The sequence below is a fragment of the Molossus molossus genome, unplaced genomic scaffold (genome assembly GCF_014108415.1).
Source record: "Molossus molossus isolate mMolMol1 unplaced genomic scaffold, mMolMol1.p scaffold_m16_p_18, whole genome shotgun sequence".
Taxonomy (NCBI): Eukaryota; Metazoa; Chordata; class Mammalia; order Chiroptera; family Molossidae; genus Molossus; species Molossus molossus.
In genome coordinates this window covers 54,955,991-54,977,276 of record NW_023425353.1, presented here as the reverse complement: position 1 = coordinate 54,977,276, position 21,286 = coordinate 54,955,991, and the positions used below count along the sequence as shown (strand labels likewise).

Genomic DNA, 21,286 nt, shown 5'->3' with positions numbered 1-21,286 from the left:
AAGTTGGGTCCCGCGCGTGCACGTAACCATAGTAACAGGGGGTATACCTGATCCTGGAGACTTTCCCCTCCGGGTCTGGCTGAGGATTCTTCACAGACAGCGAGACTGCGAGTCAGTTTACCTTTACCCGCTCCTGACTGGGAAGGGCGAAGAAGAGGGGAGGAGAGGAAAATAAAGAAAACAAACAGAGAACGTTCTCAGGCCATAAAATCATCTCCACCTTCCCATGACCATCTCAAAGCAGATCCTAAAACTGAGCTTCAGGCCAGCTGCTCAGTGCTCTCTACGTGGGCTCAAAGCATCAGACCCCTGTGCTGATGGCGACACAGGAGAGGGGAGTGAAGGGATGGAGAGAAGAAGACTGTCAGCAATCCACGCCCACCACACTGGAGACTTGCAAGGAATGGATTGTTGCCGTTGCATGAAAATGCAAGAAGAAAAAGGTGGTGGAAAGGAATGGCTACTAAAACAGAGTGTGGAAGCGACTTCCCAGAGAAGATGCTTGAAAAAGATGAAGACTGTCCTAAACGCCATCCTTGTTTGCTTCCGGGGGGGGAATCCACTGGGGGACAAAAACATTCACCCCAAATGTTACTTACAATAACAACAGAACAAGCAGCCGTTTGCTTAGTAAAGCCCTGTCAAACCTGCCCGTGTGAACAGGGGATCGATACGTCCATCTGCAGCTTTGGGGACCCTAATGCTCTCATGAGAAAGCACCCAGAAAGGAAGGGAGACTCGAACATGACCCCATTCAAAGGGGGCAACACCAGTACAGCCCAAATCTACCACAGTATGTCCACACAGCCCTCTGAGTTGTTGGCCAGTCTTTGAACTCAGGTGTAAAATATGCAATTGCTATCCAGGATATCTGGTCTACCTACGTAGAATCTCCAAAACCCTACCTTTGATTTTCTTCTCTCTTGGTTCTGAGCCGCCAGCCGCCTCTGTATATTAGAAAGAAAATAAAGCAAAATAAAACAAACAGAAAATGAATGCGGAGAGAGGGGGAGAGAGAGAGAAGCAAAATGTGTCACTGTAGTAGAAAAATCAGCAGTACCAGCAACAAAGGCATCCTAAACTCCGGGAGGACTTCTCCTTTCTCCGTTTCCCAAACGTTTGACCACTGAACTTTTAACTTTTAGCTCCCTCTCCTTTAGTAGCTATTAGAGAGCAGAAAAGCTGACCTTGAAGGCTTTGGGTTATTATGTGGTTATCTGCCTTTGCTCACTGGTAAATAAAAAGAGTTAACACTTTTGTAGTTTCGTTCAAAGAAAATCCATACAAGCTATTTGCAAGTGCAGTTTGTTTTTCCTCTACTAAGACTTTTTTTCTCCCTCATAACTCACGATGTATTTAATCATGTCACTTTTTCAGTATCGTCAATCACATTCAGTCACTTCCAGGTCACCCTCCTACAGGTCCTCCCCCATCTCTGGCTGGGAAGTCTAGTCCTTAGGTTTGTTTGCTGATAAGAACCAAACCTCAGCCTGCCTGTTGAAGGTCCGCAGAGCTCCTGTCTTTGATTTTTCCTAGTCTATCATGATCAGAGGCTTCATCTTCCCACAGAATAGCAAATCCATTTTTAAAACTGAGCTCGCCTATAGCTGCCTCGGGAGAAGCCTTCCACAAACTCCTCAGGTGGCCTTGAAATTAGTATGGAGACGCTGTGTGCAAAGTCAGTCATTAAACACGTTCTTTGGGTAGTTTTCATTTCAAAGATCATTTTTGAGCACAATTTTGTCAGAAAAAAAGCAAGTGACTAATAATTAGGAAAGGAGGAGATTTGTTTTATTGATTTCCTAGTCATTCTACTAATCAAACTCCTCTTAAAAAGGGAAGAACACACACCTTCAAAGTTGTCTAAAAATGAAAAGAAGGAGCTGTACGCAACGCTCTGGGAAAGTTTTCCTGCAGTTTACCTGCAGTTCCAGCTTCTCCTCTTCGTCCAGGCTCTCCGACTTGACGATGCCATTCTCCGGAGTGGTCGTTTCCTGCTCGGCCCCTGCTTCCTCCACTATGGCCTGACTCAGGTCCCCTTGCTCAGACATTCTCTCAGATGCAAATTAAAATAGCAAAGTTGGATACCCTACAAGATTACCAGGACAGAACATAAAGTTAGAGCTGAGCCAGGTGAAGTATTTACCAGTATTTTTAAGATATTTCATTTCTCCTTTTATATGCAAATTCAAATGAGCAGCTCAGGCATCCCAGCCAATATTATTTGGAAGGAGAATAAAATAAAATCACATCCAGTACCCAAGGCAAACACAAGAGGCAGATTTGGTTGCCCCCACAAACACAAACACTTGTGAATACAGCTTGCCCTCAAAATAGGTAAATAGACGTGGCTGGTTTGGTTCAGCTGTTAGAGCATCGGCCCTCAGACCAAAGGTTTGAGAGTTCAATTCCCGGTCAAGGACACATACCTGGGTTGCAGGTTCGATCCCTGGCCCTGGATGGGGATTGTGCATGAGGCAACCAATTGATGTATTTCTCTAGCATCTCTCTCTCTCTCTCTCTCTCTCTCTCCCTTTCCCTCCCTCCCTCCTTCCCTTCCACTCTATCTAAAAATCAATGGAAAAATATCCTCGGGTGAGGATTAACAAACAAACAAAAAATAGGTAAGCACATAAACAGAGACATATACTTCCACACATCTAGCCTTCCCTGTGCCCCGCTACAAAGTAGAAGAAAAACAAAGAGTATTTCTCCAATTCATGCACAGATAGGACCCTGCACCTCCCAGTCAGGAGGTGGGACTGGTGTTCTGCAGCGCCTTAAGGATGACTCAAAAATTATTTGCAAGTTTTAACCACAGACGTGCTTTTCTAGGTACGAGGAACACAGTGCACTCAAGGGGTCAACGCCAATTTAAGAGGCAATAGTTCAGCATAAATGTAGGATCGAAACTGGGCAATAGACCCTTCAGGCTGCAAACAGACCGAGGCGTGGTTCAAAGCACAAGCCCTGCCGCGACTGCGGTGCACAGATCCTGCGGAACGAGCCTGGCAGCAGCGCGGAGGACGCTCTCAATAGACCGACCGCACAGACCAGAGAGGCTTTTCAGAGTCCAAGCTTGCTCGTTATTGACTTATTTTTCTTGGGCCCCTAACACTTTCCCTTCCGAGGGGCTGTCAAATGAGGCTCATGAATAATTTAGCACTTACTTTCTCCCCCGTTTCTTTTTTTAAGTTATGAGGGGGGAAAGGAGGGAAGAACGGAGAGGGAGGGAGGGAGAGAGAGAGAGAGAGAGGCAGAGAGGTGGGAGGAAGGGAGGAAAAAGAAAAAGAAAAAGACATTGTAGCCTAGAAAGTCAGTCGTTCCCACAAAAATTCCCAGGCAACGACTGTTCTGCTCCCAGTCATTCCAGGGGTGATTATTACTGGACAAATCAGTGTTGCAATATGTTTCTTTGGGAGCATTTAATTGCCATTTGCCAATTCAGTACGTCGATTTCCAACTGGATATAGGAAATATGAGAAAAAGCTACAGCGATTTCTGCTGCAAATGTGCCAAGATCCACCATGACAGGACAGATGGTAGCTAATGATGTCTTTAAAAAACACAGGCTCGCTCGGCAAAGGATTGTGGGAACGAAAGGGGAACGTTTTCTGCAAGGCTGGTGGTTCGGGTCTGTGAGTGATCAGTGAGCAATGCTGTAGGTCTGGGGAGGTTTCCGGCTCTTCCACCCAGTGTACTGTGACAGATTCCTCTTCCTCCTGTGACACTGGGTGTTGATGGGGTTAACAGAATAACAAGCTCGGTCTCCCCATGGCAAACAGCTTGTTTCTCAGGGCAGTGGGTGGGGGAGAAGATGGGACTTCAGTGGCCTTAACTTTTCTTCAGAGCCTTTCAATCAAAACGGATCCTGGCCAAATTTCAAATGGAAAACGGACCGAGCAAACTGAGTTCAATTTGATAAGTGAGAAGCCAGTGGAGCCCCTAATACGGGTCTTTTCTGTTTCATTTACGGTTAACGAACTGTTCTATGCAAACAGGCACATGTCTGTAGCAATAAAGAAGAAAAACACAGAGGAGACGACAGGCAGACAGCAAGACTTTTACCTTTTGCGCAGAGTTTCTGCTGTAGGTGTCGGCGACTTCACCAGTGGCTTCTGTCGTCCCACACCGGGAAAATCCACACAAGAGATCAGAGGCAACTGGAGTCCCATGTCCCCATTAACAGTTCGGATTGCCCATGTCCATGCGAGTCCCTTACACAGTTTGACACATCGTCAACCTGAAAAAAGATGAAAAGTCAGTGGTAAGAATGGCAATAATCATGGTAGGGTGAAGGACGAAAGAAATAAGACCGGGTTTCTAACACTAATGACCAGCTTCCAGCAAAATCACGTTCAAAGCTTGATCCAGCTCCACCTGTCTCAAGCTGCCTGCTTCTTCTCTAATGAAGGCTACAGCCGGCTGTTCAAGTCAGAATGGCTCCCACGCAAGGAGCTAAAATTAACAATTGCATTATGCACTGAAGATTACTCACTTCAATTTTAACCTTTTTTAGTGAAATCTCTCACTTTATATTTAAAAAAAAAAAAAGAAAAAGAAACAAAGACAAGCTTGTGTGTTTGCCTCAATGAGAATCCAGATCACCTGGGAGCCAAAGTCTTGCCTCCTTTTCAAACCAAAGCCTTTGTCTTAATTACAGACTCACATAATGTACCTTCACGTTCCTTGTGTGACTCCTTTCTTTCTGAAAGTGATCCTAATGCAGTGTATGTAAAGATCTCGATTTGCTGTCTCTACGGCCAAGTACAAAAAGAGCAGGTTTACAGCGGCAAGGTTGAGAGAGCTCTCTCCATTCGTGTTGCGCGGTGAACAGTCTCCCCGGACCCCTCCCTCCCCGGCAGGATTGCCACCACCAGCTGGGCATTCTGTTTGACAGCAAAGACACGCTGTCAGAGGGATTCAACAGACTTGCAAACTTGGAGCCTGTTGAAAACAATCCATGCTACAATGTGCACTTTCTTCTTCTCACCACTCCTACAAGAGCAGAGGCAAAGACAGCTTGAATACAAACAGAGACGGAGCCTTAATAACATTTGCCAAAACCCAGCTCTGTCTCTCTCTTTTCCGTGCAAGTCGACTCTGTGGCACACCTGCTAAACCCGACGGCATGCCCACCTCTTGCATCGTATATCCATCTTGGAGAACAATAAGTGCATCTCAGTTATTTAGTCTGAAGTTCAGCAACCCTCTCTGCCTCCCCCTGGTGGCCCCCCTCCTAGGTTTCAATGAGCACAGCTGGTTCCTCACCGGATTTTAATGTGGCTATGCTAACAACATATTGGGTTACAACGCCATTTGTTGGGCAAGAGAAAAACAACTTTTGAAAATGCAGTCACTTCCACTGTCAATCATGTCTAGTTCTATTTATGTTTTTCGTTAAAACGGATAATTTGGGTCTGAAATGTTTCTTTGGTTGTTAGAAATTATACAGCGTATTGAGAGATGAGCAAACACGCATTTAGGACTAAAATGAATCGTTCATCAATAGTAATTTTACATTTTCGGTTTTAACCAGCTTCACCATGGCTACTATGACGAACACTCAAATTAAATAGAAGTCAACTTGGCTTAAAATTAGACTCTATCTAAATAACCATCCATTATCTAATATGTCTTAGAATAGGCACTGGTTACGGATGGAATTTCCAAGTGCTTTTTGAATTCTGTTTCCTTTTCCCCAAGAAAATGAACTTCTCAACGGTCATTGCCACCTTTCTGCCTCCTTTCTCTGGTCCTCATATTCGTACGGTGGCCTTTCATCCAACACGTGGATGGCAATGCAGTTTTCAAACGCAAATCGAGTTGCATTATTCCAGTCCCAGTAGGTGGATGCAAGATATACTTCTTCCCATGAAGAAAGAGAAAGAACAAACTGATATCCACTTAACCAACTCAAGGCGCGAACAGCCTGGTTTTCTGTGTGTGCGTAATTACCAGGACACGTTTTGAAATAGCACTGAGCCCTGAAGCCAGCGAGGTATTATTCTTGCATGCCTGAATCATAAAGTCATCATCTACCGAGATAAAAGCGAAGATGGGCATATGGGAATGAGCAGAGAGTAACATATGGATCACAAATATTTTTGTAAGTGATTAAAATTGTTCTCTTTGCTAAGAGCAGTGCAGGAAACCAGCTCCGCTCCAGCTTTCTGTTTGACTAACTAGCCCTGCTCTCCAGGGCCACTTAATCTTGATCTGTCCCAATTTCTCCCATTTTCACAAAGAAGCAAAACTATTTTTAACAAATACTTTTAATCCAACATTTAGCTAATAGACATGCTGGCTAAGTTTCAGTGGCTCTAGTTGGAGGGGTGGAGGAAGAAAGCAGAGACTACACAAATACCCAAAATATGTTACTGCAGTTCTTTCCATGAAAATAGTGCTTTAACCATAATTTAGAGCAGTGATTTTCAACCTTTTTCATCTCATGGCACACATAATCGAATTACTAAAAGTTCTGCGGCACACCAAAAACCTGTATGTTTTGCTAATCTGACAAATAAATAAATAGGTATAATTTTGAGTCATTCACACTGGATGGCTATTATTGTGTTGGCTGTTGTCATTTTTTCTCTTTGAAAATCTAAGGAAAAAGAGGTCAGTGGCCCTGACTAAATAGTCAGGTATGGCAAACTTTAAACATTCCTGTGGCACACTGGTTGAAAATCACTGATTTAGAGGATATTTAGTAAAGACAGTTAATTGCTTGCAAAACAAGCTATAGAAATTGATCAACAGTGCTCTTAGCTATTCACAATGAGAGAAATAAGTAAAAGAATTACCATTTCACCTTATATTGTTGTTGTTTCTTATTTCTTCAGCTGACTTTAGAATTGAAAATAGTAGCAATTATGGGATTATGGGGATAGAAACAGAGGGAGAGAGGAGAAAGGTACAATGCAAAGTACTGAATATTCTGTCTTTCATTCCAACCAACAAAATAGATTTGTCCTAACTGTGTGTGTGTGTGTGTGTGTGTGTGTGTGTGTGTGCAAGCACGCGCATGCGTGTGCTGCATATATTAATCACTGGGCTGTTCTGTGGAGAAAGAAAGATCAAACTTGATTCAGACTCCAACAGTAATTTAGTTCTCAGGGGATAGCTGAAACGGGAAATTCAAGTTGAATTCTATTAGCACGGTGAAAGGGTCACTTTATTAGTCACTTTGCTCATAATCTTTTTACTAAAAATGATCACAGCATGACTAATCTTATCCCAAATCAGAGTAGGTACTTTGTGATGAAACGACACAGCCAAGATGTACTTCTCTGAGTGACTGCAACATTTCCCCCATAGGCACTGTTCATTCTTCGTTTTTAAGCTGGTCATAGTTCTGCAAATGTAAACCACTTGCTAATTGTGGTGAGATTAGTGATTTGTCAAGTTGCTACATATGATACTTAAGAGCTGCAACACCTTATAAACCAAAGACATATGCTAGTCTCAAAACAGTTATTCTGTTAAGGTTTTTAACAATATTATGAATAAATAAGGTAAAATTGAAAGAGTCAAAAAAGTAACTGGAATACAATTCTTTCAGAAATGAGAGCAACCATACTATGAACCCTGTACCACTTAAATCTTCAGCAAGTTTGAAAATTTCCCCGGGTGACAAAAAAAAAAAGAAAATTTCACATAATTTCCCAAAGAAAATGTTCTTCTTCAATATATGTATAAGAAACACTCAGCCAGAAATTCTACCCTTTAATTAAACTCTTTTTTTTTTTAATGCAATGCAGGAGCATAAGATTATTGAGCTACCCATTCAAGGACACTTTATGTGCAAGGACATTCTGCATTATGATATGATATTCAAGTCAACTAACACCATCTCAAGAATACTTTTTTTCTAACATTTAATAAAATAAAATTTAAATACTTCTAATGAATCCACATGAGAAATTTCAAAAAGAGACAGAATAATTATATCTTCACCATCTCTTTTTGATTATTCATGAGCTGAAAAGAAAGATGACTTCTGCTTTGATAATCCTTAAGTGTTTTCTAAGTATATTTTAAAAGGCAGGAAGACATAAACTTGGGAGCAGTGGCTAATGAATTGGATCCCAGAAATATTTGGATATCTCCATAGAATTAACTAATTGATAAAAGTAATAAAGTCAAGTGTAGCAGAGGTTGATATGAGTTTACATTTAGGTTCCCACCAAAAAAGTTATATCACTTTTAGCTTAGACAAAAGAAGGGACCGGAGGGACAAAAATAGCTGTTTTAAAATGCTAAAAACATATCCAGGTAAAGAGAAGTTGGTCTTTCTTGGGGTTGCTACAAAAGTTAGAATCTACTTTTTAAAACACAGAACTATCGTATGACCCAGTAATTGCATTCCTAAACATATATCCAAAATAACTGAAAGCACTTGAACAGATGTTTGTATACTGATGTTTATAACAGTATTACTCATAATGACTAAAAGGTAAAATAACCCAAGTGTCCATCAATAGATGAATGGATGAACAAAATATAGTATACATATACAGTGGAATAGTATTAAACCATAAAAAGGAATAAAATTCTGATATAGATGGACTTTGAAAATATTATGTTTAGCCTGGCTGGTGTGGCTCACTGATTGAGCATCGACCCATGCACCAAGAGGTCACTGGTTTGATTCCCGGTCAGGGCACATGTCCAGGTTGTGGGCCTGGTCCCCAGTGGGGGGCATGCAGGAGGTGGCCAGTTGATGTTCTCTCTCATCGATGTTTTTCTCTCTCTCCCTCTCCCTTTCTCTCTCTCCCTCAAGTTAATACATGAAAAATATTAATACAAAAACATTATGCTTGGTAAAATTATCCAGAAATAACATGTTATATGAGTCCACGTATATGAGGTAATTAGAATAGGCAAATTCATAAAGACAGAAAGTAAAATAGAGAGTACCAGGGCCTAGAAGTAGGGAAGAAAAGATTTATTATTTAATTGGCACAGAGATTTTGTTGGGGATAATAGTAAGAAAAAAAGTTATGGATATAGATGCAGTGACAGTTACACAACATTGTATAAGTATTTAATGCCCCTGAATTGTACATTTATGAAAGGCTAAGATGATACATAAAATATTATATTGGATCACAATAAAAGACCTAAAAAACTTCCAAGTTTTTCTTCCTGAATATGATACAAATCAAGAGTAAACAAATCAATATACATAAAAATAGATCACAGGCAGAAATGATAGTACTACTTGACAAAATTTCCCCTGATAGATTGATAATACATACATGTAGAGACTAGTTTTGTGCATGTAACCTGCCCAGGTGTGTCCTTGGCTCCAAGCCCTTAGTAATCTCATCATCACCTTAGCAGCCTCGTCTTTTATGGTTTCATATGCTTTGCTATCTAATCATCCAATGTGGACATAGCCGGAATAAAAAGGTCAGGATGCGACGTTCAGAGAACCTTCCACGGCGCCTCTACCACAGTCAGTGTGTGCATGGCCAATGTGTTCTCATCCACGAAAGGTAACAAACAGCATTTCTAATTGAAAAAGACAACACTATCAATTCTGATGCCTGAAGCTTGCTCTGGGCACCGTCTCGCTGCACTATAAACATTAGGATGCCAATAATCTGGGTGAGAGAACCGGATGCGACGGAGCCGCCGATCAGCAGCTTTGTCCCATCATTGGTCCAGTTTTTTGCAGAGTATTTTATTGCAGATAAGGAGAATCTGCAATAAAATCCATGCCACAGAGAACAAAGCCAATGGCCCTGCTGCCAGGTTTGAAAATAAATCAAATAATCTGAGAAAGCATTGAGGATGATTTTGGTTCGACTGTGTGCCCACTGGGACTAGCCCCAGGATTTTTAAATAGCCTCAACTTTCATAACTCATGCAGGCCGATCACCACCTCATATTTCTACCTAATTCTATTAAGAGTCTAGGCATGGTGTGACCATACACAGGGTAGTGCATCTATCTCCAGACTGGTGCAAACTTAAAAAAAAATCCAGTGCAAGTACACAGAGACCCAAACTTTGCAAAGAAGCTTGAAATCAGCTAGTGTAGCTGACATTAAAGCCCGTGACTTGGACAAGATCCACAACCATAGTGACAGAGATGGGCCCAAAACTCCTTCATTTTGACAGGGGGTCAGAACCCTATTCAAAACACTACAGTCCTCTACTGATGGCTCGATTCGAAATTTGACCACGCTCCCCTAATTTAAGCAATTAATTCCCAGGACACTGCATCTTACCTTTAAAATCACCCAGACACATTGGGTTTCTCGACATTATGCTCCTGAAGGCCCATACGCCCTAACTATCGGGATGACCTAAAGTTACCTGCTAGCTACGGCCCAGCTCCCTCCTTCCGCTGCTAGAACTCACAGCATGCGTCTTCCCAGAGGCCACATCGGAATTCACATTCCTGAGTGATTCCCACATAAAGTGTACCCGGGGTGTGCAGAAAGGCATTATAATTATTTAATGTGGAACAATTATAATCGATACTGGTGCCAAAATACATGAAACATTTAGAAATGTATGTCCCCCGAATCTTCAAGCAAAATGCCAGGATCTCAGCCACGCGGAGTGGCCTTGTCATTTCAACTGTAACTAAAACTAATTTTCCGGAAATTTAAATAACACTGCAGGCATCTTATTGATAATAATTCCATAGGACTTCGTTGAAACAAAAATGTTCTTAAATAGTTAGAACTTCTAGGAATCTCACGGAGTTATATCCATCTTGTTCTATTACCTCCTATGACAAGCAGCACTATTTTAGCAAGGGAGGGAGGATCGACTAAAATGATACTTTTGCTTGAGCATTATTAATCTCACCAACTAGTACAGTCTAAATTCAGTTCAGTTCTGTTTAAACAGCATTTTAAAATTCCCTCTTGTGTCCGGCTGGTGTGGCTCAGTGGTTGAGTGTCGACCCATGCACCAAGAGGTCGCCGGTTCGATTCCTAGTCAGGGCACATGCCCAGGTTGTGGGCCAAATCCCCAGTGGGGGGCATGCAGGAGGTGGCCCATGGATGTTCTCTTTCATCGATGTTTCTATCTCTCTCTCCCTTTCCCTTCCTCTCTCTCTAAAAATCAATAAAGGAAAAAAAAAAAATTCCCTCTTGACCTGAACACCAAAAATAGAATCCATTATTTATTTTCAGTTATTGATATTGCCAACACCTTGTCATGGAAAGAGAACTTATGACAAAACGCATATTTCCAACACTGGCTTAAAGGATTAAAAATGATAAAACATCATCATGAAGAGAAAAGGCACTTCAGATGAGGGGGATTTTAATTTTATTCAGCATATCTGACATGAACTCTCTCCTTCCTTCCTCTGAGAAGTGAAAGAAGCATCTGTCATTTCAAAAACAATGGAACCCAGCACATGGGAAGCTGTCACAGGTGTGGGAGTGGGCGCTGACTGTTCGAGTCATTCAAACCTTCTGCAGAAAAGAGTAAAGGAAGAGATGTCTAGAGAAAATGAATAAAAGGAAAGACAAATTGATAAATTATTATTCTGTCAGATCTTTGGAATGGTGAGAAAATGATTGTTTTCCCCCCATCCATAAATTAGGGAAATAAGAGGTTTCCGTTGCTCCGTTGTCTTTGTTTTCTCTTACGTGGGTGTTTGGTATTTGGTACCAGGGCATATGAATATGTCATGCCTTCATAGTGCCTATGCAGAATTATTATTAGCCATCGTTGCGAAAGCTAACCAAAAGGCATCAACACAGAAGTTTAAATTTCCCACCAGTGACCTCAGCTCTGCCTCCCACCCACCCCCCAAATGCAGAAGAATCAAAGGTTCTCCAGGGAAAAAAAGGAATCGAAGGGCACTTCCCCCAAACAAAAAGCTAAAATGTGGGTCTAAAGGGTCCATGACGACAGGTTTGTTCCTGAAAGGGTAGAGAGGAGTCAGGAGAGAGAAACTGAGCAGAAATGGATGTATGCTGCCATCCTAAGTATAACATGTGGAATTTCAAGAACCACAGCCACAGAGGGAGTTTCTGGTTAGGTGGGGAGCTCTGAGGACCACTGGGTATTAACATATTGATACTGCTATTTCTTCAGGATTCAACAACCTCACAAATCAATGTCTTTATTGAGCATTTACAATGACGTGAGTGATTTTGGACTGAGGCTTTGGCGTAGATTTTTACGTTGTACCCTCATAGCCACTGCGCCGCTCATTGCTGGCCTACAGTGGGGAGGATGACAAGTAAGCTGCCTGCTTGTCCTGTCTCTTTAGTGTTAAGTCAGCTGGCTGCTGCCTCCCCCATCACTGGATCCCTGGTCTTAGCAATGCACATGAATCATTCTTTCACAAGGCTTAAAACTTGAACCAAGTAGTAAAATTCGCTCTCCTCCCACTATTTCATAATCTACATGATGACAGAGACTTTCGCCCGTATAGTATACCTCTGTGTTATCCCCCGTGCTGGGAACACTGCCTGATACCTCGTGGGATCTGTTGACTCATGAACAAGGAGGCTCCAAACTCTAATTGGATACTAATCCATGATGGCTGGGTGACTTGACTGTGACTCTGCTTTTTCCACCTAAAGCCAAGGCGTCTAATGATTCAGGGACCTATTAACCAATATGGCAAGGGTTAAGGGAAAACACTCTACCCAACAGCCACTAAAAGAGCAAAACCACGGCATGCTTCTGGAGGTATGAATCTTGAGAAGGTTTTGTTCTGAGACCCAAATCTTACTTACTGAGTGCATACAGTACGGACCATTTTGTGGCCTTCTGGATAGGACACTAGAGACAGAGAGGGATAGGGCTTGTCCTGGAGCTACCAATCTAACTAGAGAATTCAACAGACGAAGGGATTTGAGAACAAAGTAATCAGAGGACTAACGCATGTGTACAAACAATACACACCACTGCTCACCTTCAACTCAGGTTTTCATCAAGTCTTGTGTGCTCAAGGGCTAATTCTGAAAGTCATCTTAAGGGAGCCAGTAGATATAACGAAGAGAAAATGAACAATGGGAAAGACATTTTCACTGAAGACTAAAGGAGAGGGCTGAATTCTTGAACTGAAGACACACCTGCAGGTGAGTTTCTTTTAGGTTGGTGGTTTCTGAGTAGGCAATGGCATCAATCAAATGCGTGGTTTACCGTCGTAGAAGTGACTAGACATCTAGGCCTTGCTCACACTTCCAGGCTAAAAAAATATATGTATATAAAAGTGGTGCCTCTCATTGTTCTCCGACTCTGCTCCTTACCGTTACTGCATGAAGCGCCTTCCGAGTGCTCACTATCCAGGCCCTCACCTACGTGTCGTCTTCCCCTCTGGATGAAGCGTGCCCACTTCAGGTGCCACGGTGTTCCTATGTGCCCACTCTACCCCTTCTCTGTGGCAGGAGCCTTTCCCCCTGTTCTGCAGTTTCTCATTCTCTACACTGCCTAACAGTGCTGCACAAAATTACAGATCGACGACACCCTGCAAACGCAGTCATGAAAATGCAAAGGCCACTGACTGAGCCGAGAGCCCCTCTTCTGCGGGAGAAGAACAAAAGTGTCCAGTAAATAATTCCTATGTTCCTCAGACTTACTGAAGGGAGATGCACTTGAAATAGAGGATAGAGAAATTCATTTGACATCAGCCTGTGTTTTTTGTTCTAATGGGTGGCAACGTTGTGTTGGAATTGTTCCTCACCACCATTCAATCTCTATCCAACCTACTTCAAGAGGAGATCCAAGAGAGCAGGCAACAAGAAAACCACCAAGGGATGTGTGAATGCACCTGGGCCACTGTGTTCAGGACCTCAGGTGTTGAAGAAAGGGGTTGTCGCAGTCCTTCTGTAATGACTCCTTTCCTGGGAGGGGGGGGAAGCACCTAGACAGGGAAGGACTCAGGTAGAACCAGTGGACTGTAGAGTAAATAAAAGCTAATATACAAAGCAAACCTCTAGGCCTTTCTTGCTAAGCCATCAAGGGTTTGGCTTGTGTTTGGATCCTGCTTTAAACATCAATGTTCTAAGGGAATGTTCCTGATGAACAGGTGGGCAGCGCTAGTCTCTAGATTCTCTGGTCATAGAGTGCTTGGGCCAGTCTATCTCCAGCTACTGATAGTGCTTATTACACACGAGAACAAGTCCGAACCAGGTTGCTGAAAGGAGACATGGAGGTATTCTTAAGAGGGAAAGATTTTCAGGAACCTTACAACACACTGTGGGGAGGAATCTGTGTTTTGCAGTGTCCGGGCTCCACCAGAAGGTAATTTCCTACTTCGGACCTATGAATTGGTGCGTGCCTGGTTGTGTTGGGCTCTGCTCCAGGTCTGGGCCATCTGTGGCCACGCTGATTGGACCTCAGATGCCCTGCTTGGAAAGTAAGCTAAAATGAGCATGTGGTTTGTCATTGTAAGAGAGAGGCTGCAGTTTAAAGTTGGCTTGCTTGCTGCCATTCAGTGTCAGAATTGGAATGACAAGCCCATTCTCTACCTCAAAGGCTGGCCAGACACGACCATGTATATATACCCCACGTCCCTGGCCTCATGTAAAGCTCCATTAAAACAAACAAAATTAAACATTCTTGCTCGAAGAGACAGTTAAAGAGTTAGTTTCATTCAAGACTGCAAGCAAAAAATACATTTTTTGAAAGAATAAATAAATACATAAATGGAGGGGAAGGAAAAAAACAAAACAAAATAAAACAAAACCACCAAGATGGCAAGAGTAAGTCCTTACCTGTCCATAATGACTTTAAATGTAAATGGATTAAATTTCCCAATCTAAAAACATGGACTGGCTGAATGGATAAAATAACACAAGATTTAACTATTAAAAAAAAAAAAAAGACTACCCGCCTTTTGCAGGTGAGTGCCTTCTGCTTTGTGGGACTCTGTTGCTTGGGTACTCCCTGTCCCAAGCTTCCAACAAGACCCTTTCATCCTGAGAAACCTGGGTCAAGAAAAATGTTTTTTTTGTTGTTTGTTTGTTTTAATTCTCTACATTTTTAAATATCAAATCCATTTTCATGATCTTATAATAGTATGAGCTGATGTAAGCATTGTGAGTTCTTAGAACTTGCTAGAGCTACCAGATGCTGAAGGAAGGGGTCAGACAGGTTCTCAAACCATTCCATATAAAGGAACTGAAAGAATCTATTGATGGAATTCAGTCTCCACTTAGCTGATGGGAATGCTGGCCTGTGACTCCGGGGCTGAACGGTGCCATCACCCCTGAAGGAAAGGGGTGACTACATTGTGTGAAAGAATTCCCTGGGGTTCCTGAAGGTAAAGTTTAAGATTTGGTGTCATTTAATTCACGGATTCTGTAATGTCTAAGCTAAGGGTCTGGAAGTGATGGTGATATATGTGTGGTGTGATTAGAACAAAACAGTCTTGAAGAGCACTTGCTTTTCAGAGACTTCAAAACACACACACACACACACACACACACACAACCACAGGGGGACCCAGTGCAAACTGCCATTGTCAGAGGGAAGACATGAAGCAAGCTCACCGGGTACTTTGATGTGTCAAATGTGCAACGTTGCACTTAAAAATCAAATGGGATGTAGTAACCCTGCGGTAAAGGGGCACAGCGGGACCCCTGGGCAGGGGCTGGGAACCGGGTACTGCCCAGGGATGGAAGCGTTAAGTGGACCCAGTTATTAAAGTCTGCAAGAGGGAAACCGAGGCTACAGACATGGAAGTGCCTGACTGAAATGATCTGGGAAAGAATCAAATTTATGATTCGATACATCACGGAAATGAAATATCTGTCAATCAGCTTTTGAGATGCCAACTTATTTGTGATACTTGTAACATTTTAAACATAGATGAGAAAGGAGAAGTTAGCAGTTACATTCATAACATGCAGCAAGACATGCTCAGAGGTGGAATATTTTGTTGACTATGGTCTCCTTAATAAAAATTCCAAACACAGGGGGGAATTATACAGTGAGAAAAATCCCTAGTCATAGTGATAATCTAGGAAGAAAGGAAGGGAGGGAGGGAAGCAGGCTGGTGAACTCAATTGTTAAAACGAAACAAAACAACAAAAACCTGGAAAAATTAATATATGAAAGTGGAAGATGGTATATTTGTAGAAGTTCATGATGAAGCCTGCAACAACATTTAATGTTCACAAATAGATTTAAAACTGAGAAGACAAAAAAGTCATTCACTCATTATTATTAGCATCTAAGCAGAAACAGGATTATTCATCATTATAGATAAATAGTATACATTAGGCATAGCATGTCCCTGCATTTATCAAAGTAAAGTATATAGGGGAATGTGTTCTACACTTTAAACAATTACACATGTTCACTGAGAAAATAAAAGATATAAGGAAGTAAACACTACAATGGGATCTGTTGCCTCTCAAAAGCCATGTACCTGAAGACAAGAAAAGTAATCTCCATGTCTAGGTACCAGAGAATTCTAAACATGTCAGCCTGCATGACTACTTTTAGGCTCACAAAGGATTGTTAGTATTGTAATTTAATATGAAGAATTAAGATAGATATAGATATATAGATATCTATAGTTACCTATCATCTCTCTGTCTACAGAGAAAGAAATGTGTATATAATTTGTGCCATCCCAGGTCTTTGAAATCCTCTGTGGTCCAAAACTAAGCATATAATCTAGCAGGTGGTGTTCAGTTCTGGGCATGCTGGCTCCCTGCTGAGGACTCTGTGGGCTCACCATTCCTGTGGGGGGCCTGGGCATGCCCACAGGTGCCAATTCCAGGTCAGCCCACGATTTTCCTAAACTTCAGAGACTCTAGCAGGAGGGGGGTGGGGGGTGGGGGGAGAGAATAACACAGGAGCAGAAAACAAGGCTATTTCTTCTCTAAGCTGGGCTCACCAACATGCCAAACTTAAGGTGACTCTGAAAAACCAAAAGAAAACAAATGCTGCCTATATAAGTTCTCCCCACCTGCTGTATTATTTATGCATGAATTCAGTCAGCCCATTTTGGAAGATTTTTGTTGAAAAAACTGCTCTGATTATCAGACAAACCTACCTTCTGACCCGCCTATCTCTAGGCACCCACCACCTGGTCGAGTGGTCTGGGCTGCGTGGCAGATCTCGTGTCCCGGCCACATTGTTAACAACGTGTTAGCAACTCTTAAAGGGTATGATGAGGCAGCCCTTTCCCAGGTTTTATTTTTTCAAGTTATAGATGCAAATCAGGAGTAAATTTATTCTGTTTGTTGATTTTCTTTTCTTCTTAAAACATTACACTGAATTTTGGGGGCAGATCATTTTGCAAGATAATTGCAGCCTCTGCTTGCAATAAACACTGGAGCAAAAATTTGTTTCCTGACTGACAATAATAAGCTGTTGATGTTATATTCACCATGGCCAACGGAAAGAGTCGTCTCGAACGGTTTAATATAACCTCTCTATAGATTCACGTTCTCTCTCTCTCCTGGAGTATATGTTAAAGATGCAATTAATACAATATTTAGTAGAAGTAATGCATACAGCTTCTCCCCCTGAAAAGGATTTTAGGCTCCCCCTCCCCCTCTTTGTTTCTTTTCTTTTTTTAGTTGAGATGATGCTCCTGCCAAAATGAACACTTCTATATTTAGGTCTACTCCGTGCCTAGGGCGGAAAAGTAAAGTCAGAAATGATACAGTTATGCTCCAGGCACCATTAGAAGTCCTCGACTGCTGTAATCTCACCATAGAAAGGTCTGTCTTTTTAAAAGTAGGTTCGTTGAAGAATGGAGATGCTGTCAAATGCCTGCCTTGTTGCTGGCTTCCGCAGAGTGTTCTGGAGCGTGGCTGTACCCATGCCATTCGACATTGCATTATGGATTAAGTTTTTGTGCATTATGACTTCCCACTTCAGACTACATTACGTTTTCCTTTAATTAACCACAAAGGACCTTACATTGTGTTCTTCCTCCTCTTTCCATCCGGCACCTCTCCAAATGCACTGGAGGTAAACGCAGCTACAAATGAAGCCCGGCTTCCAACAGCCATTGTAAAAGAGACCATCCCTTCTCCAGGATGGGTCTGTAACTCGCTTCTCTCTTTCTCCCACAGGTTCTTTAAAAACAGGGGCTATCCTTATTTTTATTTTATAAAACACATGGCGTTTGGTAATGGTTTGATGAAGCAACGATTTTTTTTTTAACCCTCACCCGAGGACATTTTTGCATGTATCTTCAGAGAGAGTGGGAGGGAGAGAGGAGGAAGAGAGAGAGAGAAACATCGATGTGAGAGAGGCACACTGACTGGCTGCCACCCACACAACCCCAACTGGGGTCGAGGACAAACTGCAAATGAGGTACGTGCCCTTAGCGGGAACTGAACCCAGGTCTCTCTGGTCTGCAGGCCGACGCTCTAACCACTGAGCAAAACCAGCCAGCAATGATTTAATGAATGAAGCAATGATTTAATGAATTAATATATAAATTTAACAAGTCATGAGATTATGGTGCCTCCCCATAATGCAAAACCACCGAGGTCTCACTTCCAAACTAGCAATTACTTCCTCATTATCATCACCACTGCCACCAATCACGTTGGTAAGTAAAACTACTCTTACTAGAATACAGCCCGAGACAGCACATAAAAATAAAGTGCTAATGTAAGCAGAGCCAATTTAAAGCAATTCTAACACATTTAGGAGGCTAGTCGCTCTGTGCCTGACTTTATTTTGATTACAAAATAAAGGATAAAAGGATTAACCCTTAAATGTCCTATGTTAGAGTGGAGGAAACTGAGTCACAGAGACATGAAGCTATCATAGCCAACATTTCATTAGAAAAGGGTGGGGCCAGAGTTCAGATTCTGACAGACGGGTCCCAAGACGTGAACCTGAACGACAACACTTTGAAATGAATCAGGATAACAGTCACCACACGCCCGGCAGTAAATGACAAAGACGCACCCAGGGGATGCAGGGCACCTCCTGGCACGGAGCCGCAGGGAACATCTGAGGGTGCGTGCCTACCCCAGTGTTCCTCAACCTGCTCCCATGAACCTGTTTTACTCTTCCAGTCAGAAAAAGCAAACAGAGAAGAGACCAAGAAAATAATAAATGAATTCAAATTGGCTATCATGTGGGGGGTCAGTGAGGAAACTGGGGGGACATCTGTAATACTTTCAACAATAAAAATATATATTAAAAAGTAAATAAATAAGTGGTAGCCTTGCTGGGAGAAAACAAAACAAAACAAAACAAATTGGCTATTTGCAGTGTTAATTGTCCTGTGAAACATGTTTGTGATTCCAATATAATTACCCATTTAATCAGAAAACATGAAAGTAAAGACAAGGCCAAGAATTGTTAATAAACCAAGAGTAAAGACTAAGTACATCCAATCAAATGTGCAATAAAAGGGATTAGGTCTGTGAAAAGGAATGTTTTAAATCGATGTCAAAGATAAAGCATGTGAAAAACACTCTGCATGCAAGCCAAATTACTTAATAAATTTTTTTTAAAAACCTATTTTCTAATGCCAAAACAATCTCAAGACTAGTTATGAAAATATTTAAATGATCATACAATGTACTTGTTTTATGCTTGGAATAAATATCAAAATGAAAACAACTCAAATGTATTAAAAACAAAGTCAAGAACAATTACAAGTCAGAAGGGTGATATCTGTAATTATTTATAGCATTCTGGGCTAACACTTCTCAAGAATTTAAGGATATTTTTGAATGGACCCTAGACTTGAACACTGTGTTCAAAGCTTACTTCTCTCTATAAGGAATCAATTGAAAAACTTCAGAGAAAACTGACAGTTTGTGGGGAGACCCTATAATTTCATGACAATAAATGTGATTCCCTCTGTGTAGTAGGTTTAGATTCATGGAAGGGTGATATCTGTAATTATTTACAGCACTCTTCATATATACTATTTACTAATCCCTTCTGTTGAGAAGCCCCATATAGGTGTGTGGCTCTTTTTTTTTTTCCCTTTATTGATTTTAGAGAAAGAGGAAGGGAGAGAGAGATAGCTAGAAATATTGATGAGAGAGAACATTGATTGGCCGCCTCCTCAATGTCCCCCACTGGGGATCAGGCCCACAACCTGGGCGTGTGTCTTGACCGGGAATCAAACCGGCGACCTCTTGGTGCATGGGTTGACGCTCAACCACTGAGCCAAAGTGTATGGCTCTTAAACACTCCTGTCAGAAGCCACTGTTCTCCATGGGGCAAGGTTGGAGCTAAGAGTCTGAACAGCTGAGTGTTCCATCAGGAGTGATGATCTGGGTATTTTTAAAACCACAGCACACATCATCATTTTTCCTTTTGAAACTATAATGAGCAGGAGACACCAAATACCTTTTCATTTGTTCTATGTACTCCTAGTAAGCTCTTTGGTAGGAACAGAGGTACAAATATAATCAGAATACGACCCCACTCTCTAGGAGGACCCAGACTTGAAGGGAAAGTTGTATTGTTTAAAAACTGGGGGGAATTCATCAAATGGCTCTTCACCAACAGCAGCGCCTTTACATAAGAAGACAGTTTCATGAACTCATGCAACGTTTATCCAGAGACATTTTTGTTTGTTTCTCAAATATAAAAAATGTCAGAATCCTGAATGTTTAAAATGATCTCTTACCTCCCAATGGGTATGTTCACATTACATAAAACAACTGTCACCAGCCCTGGCCAATTTGGCTCAGCGGTTAGAGTGTCGGCCTGCGGTCCGGAGAGACCCGGGTTCGGTTCCCGCTAAGGGCATGTACTTCGGTTGCAGTTTGTCCCCGGCCCTGGTTGGTCGTGCGGGTGGCAGCCACTCGATGTGTCCCTTCACGTCGATGTTTCTCTGTCTCTCTCCCTCCCATTCTATCTGTACAAAAAATGGAAAAATAGCCTCGGGTGAGGATTAAAAAAACAAACAAACAACTGTCACCAGGCTGGTGTGGCTCTGGGTGAGCGTCGACCCATGCACCAAGAGATCACTGGTGTCATTCTCAGTCAGAGCACAGGCCTGGGTTGTGGGCCAAATCCCCAGTGGGGGGCATCAGGAGGTGGCTAATCCATGTTCTCTTTCATCGATGTTTCTATCTCTCTCTCCCTCTCACTTCCTCTCTCTCTAAAATCAATAAAAAAAATGGAAAAAACAACTGTATGTTAAGCCATTTTAGAAGACCTATTAACTCATGCTATCTAGAAACGTAAAGATGCATGTGTGTCTAAGAAAACATTTAGATGGTGCAGATATGTTTAGAGTGTCCATGTATATAGCATTTCACCCAGAAATGTCCACTTACTTAAACTTCTTTACTTCTCCCCAAAACAAGATCTCATAATCTAATCTGAGACATGTATGGTCTTCA

The 21,286-nt window shown here is 42.0% G+C and overlaps 1 protein-coding gene across 4 annotated transcripts in view; it reads right to left on the bottom strand.

The window, feature by feature from the left end:
- The window catches only part of ARPP21 (cAMP regulated phosphoprotein 21), a 605,449-nt gene that overhangs the window by 103,554 nt on the left and 480,609 nt on the right, over positions 1-21,286 (bottom strand). For 2 of the 4 annotated variants that reach the window (XM_036267058.1, XM_036267057.1), the window contains 4 exons: positions 4,069-4,243; positions 1,923-2,089; positions 906-947; positions 48-137 (listed from right to left, as the gene is read on the bottom strand). In XM_036267058.1, coding sequence (XP_036122951.1) covers positions 48-137; positions 906-947; positions 1,923-2,051 — 261 coding nt within the window. In that variant the 5' untranslated portion in view covers positions 2,052-2,089; positions 4,069-4,243. Of the gene's footprint in view, positions 1-47; positions 138-905; positions 948-1,922; positions 2,090-4,068; positions 4,244-4,328; positions 4,408-21,286 lie in introns of those variants that run through there. The other 2 variants (XM_036267059.1, XM_036267061.1) reach the window with 2 other exon arrangements.